Here is a 22,251-nt window from a genome sequence, read left to right as displayed (position 1 = left end):
CGGTCACCCTTCTGAGTGATGGTGCCAGGGCTTTTCCCACTGAAGGTCTGTGTGTTCCGCTGCCCATCCGACACCGGAGTGTTCCACTCTGTCCTGGTTGGTTGCTGCTCCACCTTGGTTATGCCTGGGCAGCGGGTGGTCTTCCCTGCCCCCGGGGTCCCTCCTTTAATGTTCCGTGGCCCCCACGTGGGTGCCCAGCCCCTCCGGTGAGGCTCTTCTACTCCCCTCAACTTGGGGTGCGCACCTCTTCACGCGGACGCTCTCCTTCCCAGGAGGCGGCTGAGCTGGCCTCACAGGCGGTGGTATCAGGCTGTCCCTGGCTCCCAGGACCAACCCTGCCAGCCGTGTGGCAGTGTCCCTTCAGGATGCCTGGCTGGAACTGTAGCTGGGTTCGGGCCCCGAGTTTCTCAGTGTCGGTGGTCTGCATGGTCTCGCCTGGCTGGTCGTGCTGCATCTCTGCCTGTGCCCTGGAGCCATCAGGGCCGGAGGGAGCCATCAGCCCTCGACACAGGAAGAGCTTCGGGCCCTGTGTCCAGCCCCTGCTCGCTGGTGCCCAGTTGGAGACCCCAGTCAGCTCTGTTTGCAGGGGGAGGCAGGTGGTGAGAAAGGAACGGCGGGACCAGCAGCACAGACCCTCCCTCCCTCCCTCCCTCCGCCCGTGGCTGCGCTTCTCCCCTGACTGCTCTGCTGCTCGCTCTTTGGGGCCCGTGTGTGTCGGTGGCCCTGGTCGGTGGCCCTGGGGCAGGCCGTGCTGACGTGTGGTGTTGCTGGGTCTGGGGAAGGGACCACTGGCCGGCAGGCTCACTCTGTTCTCCCTCCAGAATCCCTGAGTTTTTACTGAGCACTGACAGGCGGGCCTGGTGCCTCTGCGGCTGTTTAGGCCGAGGAGGCAGACGAGTTGCTCGACCGGCAAGTGCTGGTCAGAGGTGGCGGCTGTCCTGACAGCCCTGGGGGGCCCCGGGGAGGCTTTGGCTGGGGCCATCGGAGGAGGGTGGTGGCGTCCTGTGGGGGGTTCAGGTTGGCCGGCCCGGAGCGGGGCCACGGGGCACTGCTGGCGCTTGCTTCCTCTGGGGCTGGGATCGGAGACCCCGGGCAAGCGTGGGTCCTGGTTCCAGCTCCGTGTGGCGGTGGTTCTGGTGCCCTGGTGGGCCCGAGTCATTTTAACCCCGTTCCGCTCCTTGGGCTCTGGGCCGGGCTCTGTCTGAAGGCGCCTGTCAGGGACAGCTGGTCCCAAACCCTGGTGCGCAGCCCCGGCCTCACCTCTCAGGAGCAGTGCGTGTGCTCTTGGGGGTGTGCACGCATGTGTGCCTGTGTGGGTGTGAGTGTGCCTGTGTCAGGGGCATGTGTGCTTGTACGTGGAGTGGACCCCCTGGCAGAAAGCGGAGGCTGGCCCGGCAGCCCCGGAGCGCACCCCCGCACCCCCGCCCTCCCCCCAGACCCCGGCCTGGTGAGCCGTCTCCCAGGCCCGGCTCCGCCTCCTCCCTGGAACAGCACTTTGGGCAGGTGCTGCTGCCTGGGCCCTGCACAGGTGGTGGGCGCAGAGCCGCACACACTGCCCTGTGGGCCCAGACAAGGCAGGGCCCCCTGTTCTTGTGAGCAGTGGGGAAACCGCTTACCTGTTGGGCGAGACCTATATCCGGGAAGGAGCGGGGGTGGGGCCGCCAGGTGTGGCTGATGCCCAGAGTCATGGAATTGGAAACAAGGCGTCAGGGTCAAGGTCAGGGCATATGTGTGGTGTCTCTACACCAGGTGAGGTGTTAGCTGACCTCATCCTCCCAGCAGCTCCTGCAGCGGGAGTTGTGCTGTTCCCGTAGTTTAGACAAGGAAACTGAGGCACGGGTGTGAGGCTCCTTTCTGTCTGTACAGCTGACTGATGGCCAAGCAGGACAGGAACCAAGCGTGGGGCGTGGTCTGTGCTGCACCTGGGCCTGGGCTCAGAGGCCGTGGGGGCCCAGAGCAGGGGGGCAAGGCCCACCCACCCCGCGTCAGGCTGTGGGCGGCTGGCCTTCCTGGCCTTCCAGGTGACCTTCCAGCTGCATGCCAGCTGGATACTTGGCCCCGTGGGCACAGAGTGCCCCGCCTGGCCGGGGCTGCCCTTCCCCGAGGCGGCCCTCCTCCGGGCCGCTTAGTTCCGTGGTTGCCTTCCGTCTGTCCCCACCCAGGGCGGCCCCGTTGACCCCTGCACGTGGCAGCTGAGCAGCTGCTGTGCGGCTCCTTGCACGCGGGGGAGCAGGGACACGTGGCCTGGATGTCGGGGGCTGAGCTGCCGGCCCAGTGTTGGGGCGAGAGGCTGGGAGGGGCAGGGACTGACTTCACAACCTGTTGGGACAGTGGTGGGACTGTCCCATCCTGGGCGAGTGTGCGCCAGAGGGCAGCCTGGGCGGTCAGCGCAGGCTCACAGTGAGGGTCCCCGAGGGGGAGTGGGGAGCCAGCAGGAGGTGACCCGTAGGGACCAGGCTGAAGTGAGGCAGGACCCAGAAGCTTCCAGGACAGCTGAGGGGTCAGCAAGTTCTCTGGGGCAGTGTGACAGCCACACGCCGGTGGGGGAGGAAGGGGCCTCTTGGGCAGGAGGTCTTACCTGGGGGTCGGCACACTCCAGGCCTCTTCAGGGGGTGGGCGGAAGGAAGGTGGGAGCGTGGCCATGTGTGGGCACCAGCTGTCCTGCCCCCGAAGGGCAGTTGGAGGGCCACCACACAGTGTCCCCACGCCAGGGCACGGGTGTCAGCACCTGGTAGGGGGGCCTTCCTGGTCCTGGGCTGGGAGTTGGGCCAGGCAGAGGGGATCCTCCACCCCATCTTGGCTTCTGGCACGTGGGACCAGGAGGGACTCCTGATTTTAGCTCTCTCAGTTCCTTGTCTGGGAACCTCAGTCTAGGCAAGCAGTCCTGAGGGTGGGGTGAGCCCTCTCGGGAGAGGCCCTGGGGAGGGAGTCCTTGTAGGGTGCTCCGTGCCCCAGGGCAGCTCTCGGAAGGTGGGCCGGGGCTAGGGTGCTGCAGTTGGCGGGGAGGTTTGAGCCCAGCCTTACAGGTTAGGGTGGTGGGCCTCAGGGGCGTCGGCGCGGAGGGGACCGTGGTCACACTATCCCCTCTCCTTGCACAGGGCCCGCACGGTCACCCTTGGCTGCAGCCTGGGGCTGGCAGCCCCCCCACCCCCACCCCCCGCCTCTGTCGTTTGCTGGAGCTCCTGCCCTGGGGCCTCACCTGCCGCTGTAGCCAGGACACATGTGACTGGGTCAGACCAGAGATCCAGGCACTGATGCCTCAGGCCCGCGATGCTCTCGTGGTTTCTGGTTCACAAAAGAGGAGATGGGTTGGGACAGGTGCATCCTCTCGGCCACAGTGGGGCTGGACGTGTCTGGAGAGGTGGGCCCTGAGGCCCTTCGGCTGCAGGGTGTGTCTGGGCGGTTTCTTTTTCACAGGTGCTCGTTAGAAAGTGGACCCCTGCCCGGCCACCTGTCCCGAGGGTTGGACACATCCAGACACACATCCATTCGTGCGCTCACCTCCTGACAGACTCAGGGGTGGCCCCACCCTCATCCCAGGCTCAGGCCCAGGGCTGCCCTGGGCTGGCAGCTGAGGCTTGGTTCTTGCTCTAGAAGCACGGGATTCCTGCTCTTTTCTTGGAATGGGCGGCTTCCTGTAAGAAGGGGCCTGCCCCTCTGGGGCTCGGGAATGTGTGTGCGTTGAGGGTCAGGTCCAGACAGGGTGGTCCAGGAAGACGCAGAGAGGACTCAAGGCTTCGTCAGCACTGGGTGCTCCGGGCAGCGCCTCGCACCTGCCTGGAGCCCCTCACGCCTCGGGGCCTCTGCGCACTCCGCCCTGCTCCTGCCCGGCAGCTCCAAGGGGCCATGTCCCTCTGCTTCCCCACGGGCAGTACTCTCTCGTACACGTGGGTGTTGTGAGAACTTGCCTGATGGGCCCGCTCCCTTCCGGGTCGGTCTCTGGTCTCCAGTGCCGGGAGCTGAGTGGGCGCACAGCTGGTGCTCACTTCCAGTTTGATGCTGCAGGCGGGGGGCGTGGGGGCCAGGGCGCAGGGAGAGAGGCCTCCCAGGGTGGAGGCGGGCTGTGCCCCGTGTGCGGGTACCTGTGGGTGCCCTGGGGCCGAGTGCAGGGATGATGTGCTGTGCATGCAAGACGCTGGGCTCCTCCCGCTGCTTCTGGCTGCGTGGCGCAGGCGACAGGGTCACCCCTGAGGACTGACCAAATTGCAGGCCGGGGTGTGAGCTTCCTCGTGGGGAGGTTTCCAGCCTTGCCGATCGGCCCGGTCGAGTGCCTGCCTGGGCCCTCACAGGACTGACCCTCAGGCCTCCGTCTGGCTGGCCCACCTTCTCGGGTGGGTGTGTGGAGGGAGCAGGGATGCAGGATGAGCCCCCCACGCAGGGTGGTGCGTCCACCAGACCTCAATGTGGGCCAGAGAGGTTGGGCAAGTGTTCCAGTGCCCTTGCCAGACCTGGGTCCATGTGGCCGTGGGTCGTGCCTCTGCGAGAGGTGCAGGGTTTGTGGGCCCCACATGCAGGGCCGGGGAGGGGGGGTCAGTCACCCTGCGGTTGGGCACGGGCTCACAGGGTGGTGGGCAGTGGTGGGGGTCCTCTGCCTGGAGGATTAGTCGGGCAGCCTTGTGGCCCCTCTGAGAGCAGATGGAGGGGCGTGGGGGGCGTCTTGGGGCAGCTGCTGGAGCTGTGTCAGAGGACCCGAGTCAGCAAGCGCAGCGCACTTCTGCCCCCGCTTCCAAGCCAGAGACCCCAACAGACGAGGGCAGAGGCAGCTCCGGGAGAGGCTGCCACTGGCACTGCCGGCCACGCCGGCCAGGTCCCGACGTCCTCAGGACACACTTCCTGTGGGGGTGTGAGGGCATCACTTGGATGTGCCATCACCATCCTTCACCTTCCTCTTCTGCAGCCCAGGAGCGGACTCCTCCCGCCCCCCAGCCCATGGACCCAAGCGGGAGACTGGCGGGTGGCACTGCCAGCAGTCCGAGGCGCCATGGGGCTCTGAGCATGGTGCAGGGGGTGGGGGGCAGCCAGGACCAGCTCTGCACATGGTGGCGCGAGGGAGGCTTTAGCATGGCCCGCGTCGGTGCACCGGTACCTGTTAAACTCCCGCTGTGTGTCAGTTCCTGCCCTGGGCACCGGGTGCTGCAGTGAGCAAGGCAGACACAGGTTCCTGCCCGGGGAAGGGGCCTGGGGTCCTCACAGACGGGCACACCTGGCTGAGACGGGCCGCGTTCTGAGCCAGGCCTCTGTGTCAACAGGATGCCAGGCTTTGTGGCATTGGGTGGGTGAACCCACACGGGCGGCTCAGGACCAGGGACTGTCCCTGCTTGTGGCCAGCTGTGCAGGGATGGCCCCCTCCCAGGAACCCAGGGGGCGCCCCTGGGAAGGGCCGGGCCTCAGCAGGGTCAGCCTGGGCACCTGCTTCCTGCTGAGCTTGGGCCGGTCCCGCGCAGGCCGAGGGGCTCCTTGGGGAAATCTTGCCCCTCCTTCACCAACTTTGTTCAGCGTCACTCTCCCGAGCCCCAGTCCTGCCCACGCCCACCTGACCCCTTTGCCCGTCACCTCCCCCCTCCCGTATGGCCCTCCCAGCAGGTGGTGCTGCATGCCTGGGACTCAGGCGTGTCACTGGTGGGACAGTGTGTGCGGCTGTGTGTCGCTGTCCACTCACCGGCTCTGTCCTGCTGCCTCCACAGAAGGACATGGCCCTGAAGCCACACGAGCGGAAGGAGAAGTGGGAACGCCACCTCGCCAAGAAGCCCCGAGAGGCAGAAACCTGTCCGTCTGCAGAGCCGAGTGAGAACGGCCGGCCCCTGGGGGCAGGCAGCCCCGAGCAGGACCTGGAGCCCCCCTGCGAGCAGGGGAGGAAGGCCCCGCTGCAGCCCGCTCAGCAGGTGAGCGCTGGGCACCCCCTGCACCCTTGGTGCTCTAACACCTGGACACCACCCGTTGGCACCTGGGCCTGCTGGGCGACGCATCCCATCACTGTCGGGCCAGGGGTGTGGGGAATGTGTGGCCTGGGGTCGGCAGCGCCCACCGTGAGCCCGGGTCCTGGGCACAGGCAGGAGACCTGCTGGGGGGGGGTTGTGCTCAGCAGGGCCCCAGGCACCGCCACAGGCTGGCCCCGCCTCCCGTCGCGTCTGTCAGGCTCCGCCAACCCTGGGCGCCCAGTGTGTCCGCCGCTCGCAGGAGCAGGCTCGTCGCTGGGGCTCTGCCTGCTGAACTGAAGCACAGTGCGGGGGCAGGGGGTGTGGGCCGGTGGTCTGGGCACAGGAGCATCCCTACCCCCGCCTGGGAGCTTCCAGCTGGTGGGAGGGGCCGTCCTCCTGGATCCGAGCGCGGGCAGGGCTCTGTCCGGGCGCCACGGGCTCCGCACAGCGGCTGCTCTTCCCTTCGGGGCTGGTTTGCGCCTTCTCTCAGGGAGGGTCCCCTCCGTGTCTCACGTTCCCCTTCCGCCCACCGGGGGCTGGGCTGCTGGTGCGGGGCAGCATGTCTGGGCCGGGCTGGACGGGGGGTCTGCAGGCACACTGGCCCAGGTGGACACGTGCTCTCTCTTCCATGCAGGTGTGCTCCCCCGAAGGGGGGCCTCTCCCAGCCAACCCCTGGGACCAGACCGGCCCAGCCCAGCGCCCGCAGCAGCTCCAGCCCAGCCAGCCCCAGGGGTCACTCCCAGCCCCGTGTCAGCGCTGCCAGCCCGGCCGGGCGGTCCCGGACCCCGGGCAGCCCTGCCAGCCCCAGCAGCCACTCCCGGGTCAGCGCGGCACGCCCCGGCGGTCTCTTCTGGGCCCAGGTCAGCCCTGCCGGCCCCGGCGGTCACTTCTGGGCCCGGGTCAGCCCTGTCGACCCCAGCGGCTGCTTCCGGCCCCAGATCAGCACGGCCGGCCCCAACGGTCGCTCCTGGCTCAGCCCTACAGGCCACAGTGGGCGCTCCTAGGTCCCAGGCAGCACTGTCGTCCCCTGCGCTCCCTCCCAGCCCCCTGCCACCTGTGTCGTCCCTTGCGCTCCCTGCTGGCCCTCTGGCACCACTGCTGGCCCACGTGGTCCTGCGTGGCCCCGTGTCTGCACAGCCAGCCCAGCAGGGCATCCTCTGGAGAGCGCTGTGGGCCCCTGCAGGCCCTGCCCGCCCACTGCCCCCGCTGCCAACCCCCTCGATCACTCCTCACGCTGCGTCCCCGCCGCCAGCCCTGCAGCTCCCTCTCAGGCCAGTGCTGCTGCCCCCGGCAGGCACTCCCAGCCCCGTGCCAGACCCGAAGGTCCCTCCTGGGCCAACCCAGTCACCCTCAGCGGTCCCTGCTGGGCCTCCGTCAGCCCCAGCAACTAGTTGAGGCCCCAGAGAAGAATGGCCCCCCCAAACCTTCACTGCTGAGCTCCACACAGCCGCGCCACCAGAAGCAGCCACTCATGGGACCCGAACAGCCTCACCCACCCAAGCGGCCACTCCTGGGCCCAGAACAGGACTGCCGACGAAAGCGGCCCCTCCTGCACCCCAAACAGCCCTGCCAGCTCTCGCAGTCACTTCTGGGCCCGAGCCCGCCCTGCAAGCCCCAGCCTTTGATCCCCATTCCCAAGCGCCCCTCGCTGCTGGGACAGCCCGCCCCGCCCCGCCGGCCGCTCCTGGGGCCCCTGAGCCAGCCGCGGCGGCGGTCCCTCCTGGACCTGGTTCAGGGCCGTCAGCCCCAGCCCTCGCTCCCGGGCCTGGGCCGTCCCTGCTGGCCCCTGAGGTCACGGCGGACTCGATCCTCCACCCCCTCGGTGGCCCGCCAGGCCCCCTATGTGAGCCCGGGAGCCTGATGCCTGCCACCCAGACCACCCGCCTGTGGCTGCACGGGGCAGGCCTGGCCTGGCCGTCACCCTGTGGCCTGAGCTGTGTGGCCACCTGGTCGGTCTTCTCCGGGCAGGCCAGGCTGCGTGCACTTGGGAACCGAGGCTCTGCAGAGACGGGAGCCCCGGCCGGGCCGCCGTCAGTAAGAGAGCAGAGGACCCCGTGCCTCCCGCCTCCCCTGCCCCGCTCCCGTGCCCGCCGCTTTGTGGCGTGCACACCCCAAGGGGAGGGGCTGCTGGGGTCCCTCTGTGTCTGTGCCTCTGAAGTGCCACATGTCCTTGTACGTTGGCATCTGTGCATGCTGGCCTCAGGTGTGCAAGTGGGTGTGTGCGTGGGTGTGGTGTGAGCTGTGTGTGAGCTGTAGACTGCTGTGGGCCCCTCCCCCTCTGGTCAGTGTGGTGTGTGTTCTTCACCCCCAGGCAGAACCAGGGCCCTGTCAGCCTTCCCTCCACCTCCAGGGTCTGGTGGCCGTGGGGAGGGGCACTCAGGACTCCTGTGGTCAAGTAGAAGCTCCTGGTAGCAAGGAGTGTCTTCCCCAGGACTCCCCAGCACCCTGTAGCCAAGCACTGGAGCCTGTGGGGCCCTGCCGCTCCGCTCTGCACCCAGAGTCTGCAGGGCCTGGGCCTCTGCAGCCCTCCCACTGTTGGCCTCACTGCCCCCGGACGTCCCCTGTTGGGACAGACCTCACACTACAGAGTCCCCTGGCCCCTGCCTCGGCACAGAGCAGGCCTGCCCCCAGAGCCCCAGGCAGGAGGCGGAGCTTAGCTCGGAATGACCACATTGTGGGGGCCACGGCCCCTTTCGGAGTAGCTTTGCCACCTGGGCTGTCCTGGCCAGGCTGCTGTCGGGCCCCTGAACACCTGTGTCTCTGGCTGTGCTTGCCATCCAGAGCCGACCCTGCCCACAGGGGCCCCCGTCCGCCCTCCCTCGTGAAGACCTGGCCCTGTGGCAGTCGCCACCCTCACCGGGTGGCGTCGACCCTGCCACCCGACGCCCTGGGCCTCCCCCAGGACCTCCCAGGGACGTGGGGCCTATTTTTCTGATTAAAGAGAATAAAAAGTGCCATGCCATTATTTTTACAACTGTATCAGTGTTTGTGATTTACAGACGGGGGTGTGCGCGCGGCGATTCTCTCCGACCAGTGACTGCACCTGGGCTCGGCTCGCCCGAGCTGCCCTGGGAGGGGACCCCGGCTGCGCGTGTCCTGCCCTGAACCCGCCCGGCCTGTGGGCGGTGTGAGGATCTCCATGTTGGGTGCCACCCAAGAACAGGCATGGAGGCTGCGACTCTGCCTTTCTTTTCTTAAAAAGGCTTTGTTTTTAGAGGGGGAGGGAGGGAGACACACTTCAGTGTGAGAAACCCTGACTCTCGCCTCTCGTGTGTCCCCCACTCGGGCCAGGCCCGGCCTGGAACCCAGGTGTGCTCCTGGACTGGCAGCTGAACCGTCAACCTTTTGCTTTGCAGGATGACGAGACACTGGCCAGGGCTCCCTAGTGCCATTTAGTCGGGGTTAGGGTGAGGAGGGGCAGAGCCCGTAGCTGGGGCCTGGGCCACCCGCTTCATCCGCATCCGGGACGCCCCTGTGTGAGCCTGAGCGGGTGACTCCTGGGCCTTCATTGCTCCCTGTGCGATGATGGCTGGCTGAGTTCCCCCCTGAGAGCAGAAGGGCTGCCCCCATGACCAAACTGCCGCAGGCTCTCGGTGCCGGGGCCCTGCAGGCAGTGACCAGGGGCAGGCGCCTGCTTGCCGTGGGGAGACCGCAGGACTCTGCCCTGGGGTGCCGTGCTGGTGGGGGGCACGGGCATGGGTGGCCCCTGGTGGGTCAGCAGCTCCTGGTCCTCAAGGCGAGTCTGTGCCCCACACCTGGTGCTGCCCACGCCGCCCAGGCCAGGCTGGTGGGATTCCTGGGAGCAGCCCATCTGCCTCCTGGGCGTGGGGCTGCTCTGGGGGCCTGGCCTCCAGCGCCTGTCCAGTCCCTCTGGACAGGTCCTGCCCTTCCATGTAGTAAACACTTGGGCGAGATGAGCCCCTTGACAGCTGCCGAGGAGTTTGCCATGAGAGCCACCGCCGCCAGGCAGTTCCTGGCCCTGAGTGGGTGTCCTGAGCAAAGCTGGTGCCCTGGCCAGCGGGGCCCCTGTTTAAGCAGCAGACAGAATGTGGTTCAGTCGCTCGGTGTGGGAAGAGGCATGTGTGTGGCTGCCAGGCCAGGACACTGGCTGGGCCCCTCCCTGATGGGGAGACATGGTCACCCACAGGCACCCTGGCAGGTGCCCACAGCCAGGCAGTTGTGAGGAAGACGGCCGGCCACCACCCTTTCCCGGGGGCGTTGGCAAGAAGTGTGCCCCAGGCCTGCGGGGAGCAGGGGGGGGCCCCGGGCTGAGGCCAGGGCTCTGCTTAGCAGCCAGCCTGAGGCTCCGACCTGCAGGGGGAGCAGAGAGCCCTGTGTGAGGCTTGGGGCTCGGCAGCCACGCAGCTGTGGGCGCTCCAGGGGCCACATAAAACAAAAAGGGAGTTTCATCTGATTTCTTCTTTTTTAAAGATTTTATTTATTTGTTTGTTTGTTTTACTTATGTTTTATTTGTTTATTTTTAGAGAGAAGACAGGGAGGGAGAAAGAGGGAGAGGAACATCCATATGTGGTTGCCTCTCACACGCCCCCTACTGGGGACCCAGGCATGTGCCCTGACCGGGAATCCAACTAGCGACCATTTGGTTTGCAGCCTGCGCTCCGTCCACTGAGCCGCATCAGCTGGGATGAGAGAGATTTATCTCCGTGTTGTGTTTCAACTCCCCAGACTGAGAATGGTGGCAGTGAACCCGTGCACAGGGGACCTCACTGGTGGGATGTGGACTTGTTCTGTGTCTGGTCTCCAGGAGGCCTGAGGGCCATGGCCCTTCTTGGTCTTGAGGGACCTGTGTCTGTAGCGACACTGACCTGGTACTGGCCCGCACTGTCTTGCCCCCAGCCCTCCGTGGCTCCCGCGCTTGTCCCCGGGAGGGGCTTGCGACAGACGCCTCGTTTGTCAGATGAGGATCCGGAAGCAGCTCGGGAACTTGCCTGAGGCCGGCCTCTACGCCAGGCAGCTCGGGTCCAGAGTCTGTGGCTGTGGCCTTGACCCTTCCCTCCGGGGACACAGCGCCGTGGCAACTGCCGGCCTCTCATCTCCTGCTTCCCTGCCCACGTGCCACAAGTCTCCTCTGAGTGGCCCATTTGTTCTGGAAGGTCCCTTCCACCCTCAGTCCTGAGTCCGGGACGTGCCCCACAAGGTCCTCGGGGCCTGACCCCTGCTCCCCCAGCCTGGGTGGTGGTCGTCAGCCCGTGTCCCACCTGCGCCCCTCCAGGCCTGTAGCCCCAGCTGGGCCGAGAGGCCAAGACGGAGAGTCCGGGGAGCTCCGGAAGTGCGTGTGTTGGCCGTCTGTGCTGCCTGCCACGTCTGTCTGCCCACCCAGCTCGTCCACCACGTTCGGGGTGTCATCGCTCAGGAGGCAGATGGCAGATGGGCTGGCAGAACCTTCCAGAAGGGTCCCATCCCCCGGCAGGCACACGTCTGGCCAGGAAGCAGTCGAGCTGTGGACTGGCTGTGGCCGTGCGGGCCACCCTCCTGCAGCGCATTTGGGGTTAGTGAGTTGGGTGGAGTCCAGTCTTCGAGCCACACTGGGACCCACAGCGTGTCAAAATCTGGTCGCTACGAATGGGAACGGTGCCTGTCCCCAACTCCTCCTCACGCCCGGGCTGTGGCCAAGGGCTGCAATGGGACTCCCAAGGGTCCCCCCTGCTGTACCCTGCCTCCTGTCCCCACCATGGGCCCCACCCGTGGGCTCGGCCGCTCGTGTCTGTCCCAGATCCTCTGCTGTGGGGGTGGTAGTGACACCGCACATGGGCCCAGGTCCCCCGTGGGGCGGCTGTCCCGGCAGGGCCTCCACCCACAGCACTCAGACACTCAGTGTGTCTGATCTCCCCGGCGCCTGGGGCCTGCAGTCGTGGGCAGCAGCGGGCTTGGTGGTGGGGTGCTTGGGGGAGGCTGCCCACGGTCCTGAGCTTCTTCCCCGTGTGGCCTGGACAGGGAGCACAGCGTGGGGGCACCCGCCCGGCCCGCCCTTCGGGGCCGGCTGCCACAGCGGATGGGACAGGCGGCAGTCCCAGCCCACGAGAAGCTCAGCTGCCTGGGGGACTCGAAGTGACAGCAGGCCTCCTGGGGAGGGGGCGGGTGCCCGGTGCGTGCAAGGGTGTGGGGCGGGACCCTGGGGCCGGTCGTAGTGCGGTGTCCCTGCCTGGGGACCACTGCGGAGTTTGGAGCAGCACAGTGGTTGAGCTGAGGCATCGTTTGCGAAAACTCGTGCTGGGCGAGGGCTGGGCTCGGGGCTGTGTGGGGGGCTGTGGGACGGAGGTGCTGGGGGCTCGGACCAGGTCACTGGGCCTTTGGGCAGGTGGGGTAGGCCGGCGGCCCTGCCGAAACCCGACAGAGGATGGAGCCCAGAAGGCCTGCTCTGGCGGCCCGGGGCCTCTGGTCCCCTCTGGGGGAGGACCTGCTGCCACCCCGGCCCTACGTCTGCTCACCCATCTGTCCACCTGTCCGAATCTCAGTGGAAACTTGAGTAATGGAGGGGTGGCCAGCCTCAGAGGGCAGTAGCTTGCTCCCTGACATGGTACTGGCCATGGGGACACGTGGGCGTCCCTGCACACGGCCAGGCCCCAGCCACCAGGCCCCCGCAGCCTAACGCAGGGGACGGAGGCACTTCACTCCGGGGCCTGGGAGCGGGAAGGGCCCTTGGTCCAGCCTGGTGGATGCTGGAGTGGAGGGCACCTGGGAGCAACTTCTGGAAGGAGCTGGGCACACATTTGCACACATTTGCACCTCTGTGCACGCCCCCCATCCCCGACGCCCAGGGCCTGTCCCTCGGCTGGTCTGCGGGGGTCTGTGGGTGGCCTCAGTCAGGGCTCCCTTCTCAGGACTCCCAGGCCCCCCCGCCATCCTGGAGGCCTGACGCCCGCCCCCTCCTGGCATGCGCACTTCCCGCTGCCCCAGGCCTTTCTGTGCCTGCCTGTGCTCCCAAGGGCTCCGCGCTCCAGGCTCGTCTGAGGGTGAGACTTTGCCGGACATCCCCCAGGGCTGAGGAGAGTGAGGGGTACGGGCAGCTCCTTGCATGGCCCCGTTTTCCTGACGCCCACAGCCTGGGGGCTGCCCGAGGCACCTCTGAGCTCTGCCCTTCTCAGCAGGGCCCCTGAACTGGCCGCCATCCACCCCGACCTACGCTAGGGCCCTGCGGGTAGAGGCACGGAGGGTCTCACTGTTCCTGCCCCCACGCTCAGGACCCCAGGTGACCGACGTCCCTCACCCCGAGGGTCTGGTGGCCATGCTGCAGCCACGCTTGTGAGTCTGAGGGAGGGTGGTCCTCTGCCCGCCTTCCGGGGCACCTTCTGGTGACGTACCACCTTGCAGGAGCCCAGGGCCACTGCTGGGAATTTCGAGAGCCTCTTGTCAACGGTCAGTGGCTGCGACCAGCTGGGCTGCGTTTGCACCACAGCAAACCCAGGTGCCAGATGTGGTTGGGGCTCCCCTCTCCAGCCAGCCCCCTCACCCCACCTCACGGCCCACCTCCCCACTCTCGAACCCAGAACCAGTCCTTCTCCCTTGCTGGTCCTTCCTTAGCACCTGGGCCATCTGCTGGCCAGAGATTCTTTGCAGGCATTTTGCTCACTGCCCAGGATGGAGAGAGCTCGTGGGCGCTCTGTGAGGTCTGGACCTAAGTCTGGGCGCCCTGTGGTCCTGGGTGTAGACTTGCAGGCACCTGGATACTGATCTGTCTTTTGCTCTTTCTGGGGACTGAGGCGTGGCCAGCATGGCTCCTGAGCAGCTGGGAAGCAGGCAGGGCCCCAGGACAGCCAGACCGTTTGGGCTCTGGCCTGGCCGGAGACAGAAGTCAGGGCTTCGCCACCCCTGCACACTGGGGGTTGGGGCCGCCTGCAGGCCTTGCCTCCCCAGGGCCCAGGCTGTGGGCAGATGCTGCTCTGTCTTGTGCTTCATGGTTTGCTAGTTACACAGTGCAGGGCCTGCAGCTTTTCTGAGTCCTGCAAACCCATCTCAGGGTCCGAGGGGACCCTGGGGAGCAGGGGCTCTGAGGGGCTTCTGGCGGAGCTTGCTGCTGGGCCTGCAGGAGGGGCTCTGCCACCAGGGGCTCCCAGGACCCGAGAATGGCATTCTGGAGCACCACCAGTGCCCCTGCCGACCCTCGCTGAGCACCCTTGGGTGTCCCCCTGCCGGTCCTGTGGGGCAGGGGACACCTGGGACAGGGGTCACAGGGTGCTGGGCTGGCTGAGAGCCACAGCCCTGGTCTCTCCCAAGGAGGCGTCAGACTGGCAGAGGGAGGCCCGGCGTAAGCGTCCGCCCAGACCTCACCGTGGGGCAGAGGTCGTGGGGCTCCCTGGGGGAGGGGTGGGGCCTGGACTCCAGAGGGCGAGAGCTGGGCCGGGCTGGGTGTGCGCCCCCTGCAGCTTTGCGAGGTCGGCGTCACCTCCAAGTAGAAAGGAAAGGGCATGCGGCACCTGGGTCCACTGCCCTCTGTCGGCTCCTCCTGCGGCAGCGGCAACCCAGTGTCTGGTGCGGCTTCCGTGCGAGGAGCAAAGAGCTGCTCAGTGGGGGACAGCAGGTGACCAGACTGAGGCACAGCGGGGCCCTCGGTCCCACGGGGTCCCATGGTTGTCCATATCCCGGCCTGTGGTTGAAGACAGGGCTGAGGGGGGCGCTGCCACCGGCCTCCCTGGCGTCCAGTGACTGCCTCCATTCCTGGTGTGGCTCAGGGCGGGGCAGCCCTGGGGATCCTTGAAGTCACCCACGGGGCAGAGGAGGGGCCCAGAGTGGCTGCAGACCCCCGCCCTTGGGCCCCGTGGGGGCTGGGTGGTCTCTGGTGTGTCTCCTTCCCCTGAGCAGCGCCCCCTCCCTGCGCCTGCCCTGGGTTCAGCCCCTTCGGGTGGGGCTGGGAACCTGACCCGGGCCGTGCCCCCGCCCGGGTGCACGTGGGGGACTCAGTCTTCGTGCTGAGCCGCCTGTCCTGTCCCCAGATGAAGGCCACTGTGTCCAGAGGGGCTGACTGCAACAGTGAGGACGACAACGTCCTTGAAGCCACCAGCTCCCGGCAGAGCACCTCCCGGGACCAGCTCAGTGACGTGAGTACCCCAGGCACATCGAGTCCGGGGCCAGCCTTCCGCAGACACCACCAGGTGCTATTAAACAGTTTCTCACTAATGGGGACTCCCCGTTGGGAGGGATTTAGAGGAGGAGCAAGGTTTGAGCTTTGAAGGGGCAGGAGCCCTCCAAGGCTGCGCAGGGGGTGGGGGGAGGCGGGCGCCAGGTGGGTGGACCTGTGCCGTGCAGCAGGCACCCTCTGAGCCTGGGACTGCGGGTGGAGAGTGCAAGCCAGGCCCTCCACCCCCTTCTCTTGCCCCCGGGACAGCGGGCGGTGGGCACCCTGGGTGCTGAGGTTTCCAGAGTCTGGGGACGCACCTTCGGTGTCCCGAAGATGGATCTGTGAGCTCAGGTCCCTGGAGGTGGCCTGGGTCCCAGTGTGGGGTCAACCCAGGATTTGGCCAGTGGTGGGGGAACTTGGTGGCCCTCACCACGGGGGTCCGCGACCCCGAGCTTGGAGAAAGGGGGTGGGTGGGCGCAGGCAGGGGTAGAGTGGAGGAGGGGCCCCTGGACCGGGCCTTAGTCTGCTTGACCCCGGGCTGCAGGAGAGCCCCACAGAGACCTGGCTGTCCTCATTATCATTTAAATAGGGGGCGGGGGAGGGGCGAAGGCCAGGGGGAGGGGCGAAGGCCACGGGGAGGCCTAATTGCCCGGCTCAGTCTTGTTGCCACAAGACGGGAAAATAGGCCAGTGATTGTCTGGGGCCTCGGGGCCCTACTTCCAGCTGCCCTGATGTTGTCCCCCCGACGAACACAGGGGATTCTGAGCAGGGCAGGGTACCCCAGGCTGGGCGGCCAGGTGAGCTCTGCCCTGAGGAGACCCCCAGGAGCCGACTGAGGGCCTTGCAAGAGTCTGCCGGGGTCCCTCGAGGAAGGGAGCGGCCGGCACCTGGCCCAGGACCGCAGTGCAGTGCTGCCTGCTCCCTCTTGCAGCCCCCTCCCCAGCCTGTGCCTTGGGGATCAGCTGGGTGACCGTCCCCAGCCCTCTCCCTGGGAGGCGGTGGGCGTGCGCCACCTCCTTCCCAAATGCTTCCTCCAATCAGATCCCAACCGCCAGCTGAGGCAGAGGGAGGCCCGTCCAGGCCACAGCCCCCTGACATATGAGGCCCGAGTGTCCCTGTCCAGCTCCTCCTCCAGAAGGCCTTCCCCGAGGTGCCCCCTTCCTGGGACCCTGGGAGGGTGTGGGGGGGCCAGGAGCAGGCTAGCAGGGGCACAGGGGCTCGGTCCCCCAAGGCCCAGTGCCCCCGGAGTGTCAGCAATGTGTGGGCAGAACGCTGTGCGAAGCACAGGTGCTCCCAGGCTCCTGGCTGAGGGCCGAGCCCACCCCTGAGGGAGGTGAGGGCTTTTTGGGCCTCCGTGTCGGGGGGAAGGCTGGTCCGAACGTGGGGTGTCAGCGGAAGCCGTCGGGTTGAGATGCCGGGCTGGGTCCTCTCTGCGGCTTCAGTCCCGACCCCCCGCCGTAGTTCCCGCCAAGGCTCCGGGAGGGGTCTCCGTCGTGTCTGTGCCCAGGGACCTCGGAGCCTGGGCCCGGGCTGGACCTCAAGGCTCGGGGCCTTCGGGGCCACAGCCCGCTGACGAATGGCTCTCTTCCTTCCTGCAGAGCTCGGCGCAAGCGGTCTCAGGCAGAGGCTACTCCGTAAGTGCCCCGCCCCGCCCGCCTGCGCGTCCTGTCCCGTCCAGAGCCCTCAGAGTGGCCCTGGCTGGGAGCAGCTGGCCAGGAGGGGGGCTGCCCAGGGCTGGGGCCGAAGTGGGCGGACGCTCAGAGGGAGTGGGGTCCTGGCCGTGGAACAGCCGCTCCCCCCTCCGCGCCCTGGCCCCGCCCCCGCTGTCCTGGCCCCGCCCTCGCTGTCCTGGCCCCACCCCCTCGCTCGGCTTGTCGGCGAGGCCTGGCCCCAGGTGTGCGGCCTGCGGTGGGGGCCGCCCTCGGCCCCGGCTCGTCCCCAGGGAGCAGCCCTGCCTCCTTTGGGGACTCTGTTTCCGAGAAACACTGATGGCGCCGTCAGCCCGGGGCTCCGGGGGGCCTGGGCTCCACCCACCTCTTCCAGCTCCCGGTTTACTGTGAGTTCCAGAGCTGCGGGGCCTGCCGGCCTCTCTGAATCACGGGCGCCCTTTATGGCACGTGCGGCTGACCCACCGCCTCCGCCCCAGGCTGCCCAGGCTTAGGGGGCTGCACTCTCTGGACAGTGGCCCCCTGCTGCCCCGCTAGTCCATCCTCACAGTCATGGTTGGTGGTTAGTCCCCACCTGGGCTGACTGTTGGCCGAGCAGCACTGGTCAGACCCAGGGTCTGGCGGGAACAGGGCAGGCGGACATGCTGCGTGATGTGGGCCGGGAAGGGGAGAGCCAGGACAATGTGGGGGTCCGGGTGCCGCCAATTGGCAGGTTGAGGGGCCTGCGTGGGTCCTGGGGGGCCGGTGTGTCCGAGGCCCTGCAGGACGGGGGCAGCCTGGCTCGTGAGCCCTCTTGCCTGGGTGACGGGGTGGGCGGGTTGGTGCAGGCAGGAGCCTGGCATTCTCAGAAGTGAAGCCAGGGGAGGCCAAGCCTGCTCAGTGGGAGGGGTGGGTTGGGACTGCGGCTTGGGTCCTTCAAGGAGCCAGCTCGGGCCAGGGCCCCTCTGTGTGTGTACCCCCCTCATGTTGGCACATCTGTCACATTTTCGTCTCCGCGGGCCCCTGGTGGGGTCGTGGGCACCTGCCCCCCAGGCGTTTCACTTCTCAATGGCCGTCTGTGTGCGTCTGGGCCTCTCACGCGTGTTCATCGGTGCCTGTGTATCTGGCTCCAGCAGGTGTGTGTGCGTGCCATCTAGGGGGCTGTGGGGTGCACCTTGGCTCTGTGGACGCAGGCGAAGGCCTGGGGGCTTCCTGTGCACCGAGGAGCGGGGTCTGACACTGCTGAGGCCGGGGGGCAGGGCAGCGGCCCCATTCGAAGTGTGGTGACCTCGGAGCAGTGAGGGGCCGGCTAGGCAGGTCTCGCCCGGTGCCTTAGCTCCTCCCATTCCCAAAGCCACGCTCCACACTCCACGGTGGACACTGTCACCAGTGATGGCCCCATGACCTCCAGATGGTGCCACAGAGGCACCACCACCAGGAGGGGCCCCACTCGGGGCCTTGCTCCCAGCCGAGACCTGGGTGAGCAGACGGCCCCCCTCTGGTGTCCCAGCACCTCCCTCCTCAGACCCCTCACCCCTACAGGAGGGAGCCTAGCCCTCCACCGCCCTGCACCCCGTGGTGCCCGTCCGCCCCGCAGCCGCCCCGCTCCGCCTGTCTTCTTAGAGGACCGGCTCCCCTTCCCAGGTGCAGGTCTGGCCATCAAAGTGCGTGAAACACAGGTTGTTCTTATTCCCTCCTCCTCCGTGCAGCACTTACTGGGTGCCTGCGCTGCACCTGTTGCAGCTGCTGGGCAGGAACCGAGCGGCCCACAGCCCTGCCGGGGGCGGGGTGGGGGCTCCTGGCCTGAAGGAGAAGATGGCGAGTGAGGCCCGGAAGGGCCAGGCGAGCTGCAGGCAGCAGGAGTCTCCCAGGACTTGGACTCTGGGCTGGGCAGGGCCCCCCAGGCGTGGGCTTGGCCGGGTGGAGCCCACTGCGGGCCCCAGCAGAGCAGCTGTGTGGTTCGGGCTTGGGCGGGGGCCTCAGTCCCCCGACGTGTCCCTGTGTGGGCTGCTGGGCCCCTCGCAGCGGTGGCGGTAGGTTCCAGGGCCCCAGGGGAGGATGAAGCACCGTCTGCCCCTCAGATGCGTGTGCTGTGGGCCCCGCCTGCCGGGCGGTGTTGGAGCTTTGTGAGCAGGGCACGGGCCTGGGCAGCCGCAGGGGAGCAGGCTAGGGTGCCCACAGTGGGTGGACACCTTCCCTCTTCATGGGACTGGCGGGCAGGTGGGCTCAGCCCCGCAGCTGCCGGAGGGCAGAGCCTCCCTCCCGAGTGCTCCCTGGTGGGGGCCTGGCCGCAGCCCTGCCGCTGGGGCTCGTCTTTACGAGGCGGGTTTACGGCTTTCATTACCCAGCTCCTCGAGCCACTTCCGAGCGACCATAATTCATACGAAAGCAATAGAAGCCTGCCGGCCTATCCCTGGAGCAGGAGGAGCAGCTTCCCCCCAACTTCTCGGCACCGGGCGGGCCTGAAGCTGGCTGTTGGGCAGGGAGCGCGTGGCCGCACCTGCACGTGTGTGGCTGGGGCCCGTGTGGCAGGCCCTCTGGGTGTGTGCGTGGGGTTGGGGCGTCTCCGCCTCCTCGCAGTGACAGCCCAGGCCTGGCTGCCCTCCTGTCCGGCCGCCTGCCCATCAGGCACCGGGTGCATCCATGGCTCCCGCTCACCCCACCCTTCCCTGTGTCCCCTGCCCTTGTTGTCCAGCACCTCTCCTGGGTGGCCGGGGTCAGCCCCAGCCCTTTTGGAGCCTTGGACGTGTCTGTGGTTAAACCCTCAGGGATGCCAACCCTGATGTGGAGGTCAGTGTGGGGGTCCCTCCACTGTGGCCCTGGGCCAGTGGCTGTGGCACCAGGGGGTGGGGGTGGGCTTGGGGGCCTTTGTCCAGAGCTCCCTGAGGGCGGTGCTGCTGGCCGCTCCCTGGCAGCTGGGCAGCTGGCTCTTCCTGATGGAGGCCTGGGTGGGCATCACTGTGCACCCTCAGACAGAGCAGAGATGGAGCAGAGGACAGACCGGCCACCTGCATGGTGCCCGAGTGGAGACCAGTGAGCCCGGCAGAGGGGGTGCCGGCGGTGGCTGCTGGTGCCCGGGAGACGCAGCACAACAGGTCTCGGGGTGGCTGTCCTGGGCAGGAGGGATGGGGAGACCGGCAACTGGTGCCTCTGGACTGTGATGCTGCCAGGGCACCTGTGCCAGTGGTTGGGGTGAGGTCCCTGGAGGAGCCAGAGGGCGTGACAAGCTGAGGTGAGTGGGGTGGGGGCACCAGAGGCTGAGAGGAGGGAGGAAGGGGTCCCGAAGCCTGAACACCCGGCCGAGCCGGGCTCCTCCAGGTGGGCCTTCGCCGGAGCTCACCGCGCTGCCGGCGGGGGGGGGGGGGGGGCGGTGGGGGGGAGGTTTCGGGAGGCGGAGCGCTGCGGGCCTGGGGTGGAGCAGCTCGGCAAGGGCTGGGTGTCCTGGCAGGAGGGCGTTTGCCAGTGAGAAAGCCGCGTCTCGTTGACCTCTTCCAACCGTCTTTAAAAGCCCCCCTTTGCCCCCCTCCTGTTTAACTTCGACCTGGGAACAGGCCTGTGAAGGAGGCCTCCCGGCGGCACGGGACCAGGTGTTGGGCCGGCCATGGATTTGGGCCCCGTCATTGCAGGGACTCCAGCTGGAGCCACCCACACGCCCACCCCCTGCAGGTGCTGCCAGTCCGGGCTGCTGCGTCTCGCTGCCTGCAGGCTCAGCTCAGGGCAGTTCTCCCGCACCCATGGGTCTCCTTTGGGTCGTGGGACAGCTCAGAGGGGCACCCAGAGGCCAAGGCCGCTGTGGGTCTGACCGGGGCCCCCCGCGGTGGTGTGGGTCCAGCACTGCTGGGGGGCCCCTGGCCCGCCCTGGAGGCGGCACAGATGCCGGGACACCCCGCCGAGTCCCCTGGAGGTCTTGACGTGCCCAGCGGGAGCCGCAGCGGAGGGCAGAGCAGGCCGGGGAGCGCCGGTGGCTGCTGGGAGCTGAGATTCAATTACGTGGGGCAGGCCGGGCGCTGGGACTCACGGGCAGGAATTACTGTGAACAGTGTTCCGTTAAGACTTTTTGTGTTGATAAATAATTCATAAGGCAGTTAGCGCTTTGAGTCTGACAACAGGAGAATATATTAATACAGTCGACTCCGCAAAAGGTCAGCGTGTGCGGCGGGGCCGGGGGCCATGTTTTATTCATTCTGTGACACAGGCTCGTTAATTATTCAGGCCCTGGGAGGGCTGCGTGGGAAGAGACACTGATGAGAATAAGAGACGTGGGTTTGCTGTCAGACCCGCCCTGGGGGGGGGGCCTGGCCCCGAGGGAGCAGGTGGGCCGGGCTGGGAAGCCACTCGAGGGGCGCCAGGGTCCGGCCTGTGCTCATTGCCCGCTGCCGCCCAGGCCCGAGGTAGAAGTTGAGGAAAAGCCCAGAAATGTCCTCTGGTGGGGCCGTGGAGGGAGGGGCACAGGGTGCCGGGCAGGAGTGTGCGGGCGAGCCCTGGGCACCCATGTCTGTTCCTGCGGTCAGTGGTCCTGGGGGCAGCGATGGGGGTGGAGGGCCAGGGTGGCCCTTCCAGGGACAGTGGACGTGCCTGAGGGCCGGGTGGGCTGCACCAGCACCGGAGGGACTGTGGGGTCCCAGTGAGGTGGCCCCCCGGCACCTGGGACAGGCTGGGGGGCTGCACATGTGACACCGCCGGTGTCCCTGCCAACTGGGTCTCACGTGCTGTCCACTCTGGAGGCGTCTGCCCCCCACCCCCACGGCTATTAGGCTGCAGTAACTTACTCGTTAATTGGGTAATTAGTGCCCTGTTTTGCTTTAAAGCGTAAACACTCCTGGAAAGTGAATTAGCGGAGCACACAAGAGCAGCTCTCAGGGCCGACCGCCCCGGACTCGCCTGATCTGTTAGGTGCAGCAGTGACCCCCGTGCAGGGGGCCCCCGACCCCCGGGCACAGCACTGGGGCCTCTGTGTGGTGTCTGGCCACTTGGCCTCAGTTTCCCGTTTGTACGTCAGCTGGTCAGTCTGTGGTGGGTTTCCCGACGGCAGGACCTCAGGGGTCCCCGCTCCTGGTGGTCTCACAGTGCTGCTGTCGGGCGGAGCCCAGGCCCAGGAGGAGACTGGCCTGGCCACACCCCCCCCTCCGGCTGTTCCTGGCCCGCCACCCACTGAGTCGCAGGGTTGGCTCTGTCCTGTATCCCGATGGGGCCTTTGCCCGGAAAAGGGAGGCGACCACCTTAGTCGGGGGCTCCCCGGCCAGCGGTGGGTGCTCTGCCCCTCCCCCCCGTCCTTGTGAGCCGCAGGGAGTTGGGTGAGTGAGAGGCCACTGGCCGCCGGGACGCCCTGCTGTCCGTGCAGCCTGCGCTTCCAGCCACACGCTTGGGGCGCCCGAGTGCACAGGCTCCGTGTGTGCACACGGGGACACCGGCCGGGACACTGTGGGGTGGTGCACCCACTGGGCGGGGTGCCCAGGTGCCCAGGTGGGAGAGGCCTGGGCACGGCCTGGGACAGGCATGCACACGCTCTGCCCGCGTGGAGGACTCCTGCGGCCTGGAGCCCCCGGCTCCCCCAGGCCCTGGAATGCGTGTGTGCCTGCCTCGGGCCGCGGCGGTGCTGCCCCAGTTGTGG

At 67.4% G+C, this 22,251-nt stretch overlaps 1 protein-coding gene across 10 annotated transcripts in view; it reads left to right on the top strand.

Moving 5' to 3' along the window:
• The window catches only part of FBRSL1 (fibrosin like 1), a 45,075-nt gene that overhangs the window by 4,932 nt on the left and 17,892 nt on the right, over positions 1-22,251 (top strand). For 6 of the 10 annotated variants that reach the window (XM_053669695.1, XM_053669694.1, XM_053669693.1 and 3 more), the window contains exons 2-4: positions 5,685-5,882; positions 14,870-14,974; positions 16,593-16,628. In XM_053669695.1, the coding sequence (XP_053525670.1) occupies positions 5,685-5,882; positions 14,870-14,974; positions 16,593-16,628 (339 nt within the window). Of the gene's footprint in view, positions 1-5,684; positions 5,883-6,552; positions 8,898-14,869; positions 14,975-16,592; positions 16,629-22,251 lie in introns of those variants that run through there. The other 4 variants (XM_037160900.2, XM_053669696.1, XM_037160904.2 and 1 more) reach the window with 3 other exon arrangements.

The sequence above is a fragment of the Artibeus jamaicensis genome, unplaced genomic scaffold, assembly GCF_021234435.1.
Source record: "Artibeus jamaicensis isolate MK-2021 breed Jamaican fruit bat unplaced genomic scaffold, CSHL_Jam_final contig_525, whole genome shotgun sequence".
Lineage (NCBI taxonomy): Eukaryota > Metazoa > Chordata > Mammalia > Chiroptera > Phyllostomidae > Artibeus > Artibeus jamaicensis.
This window is presented reverse-complemented; position numbering and strand designations above follow the sequence as displayed.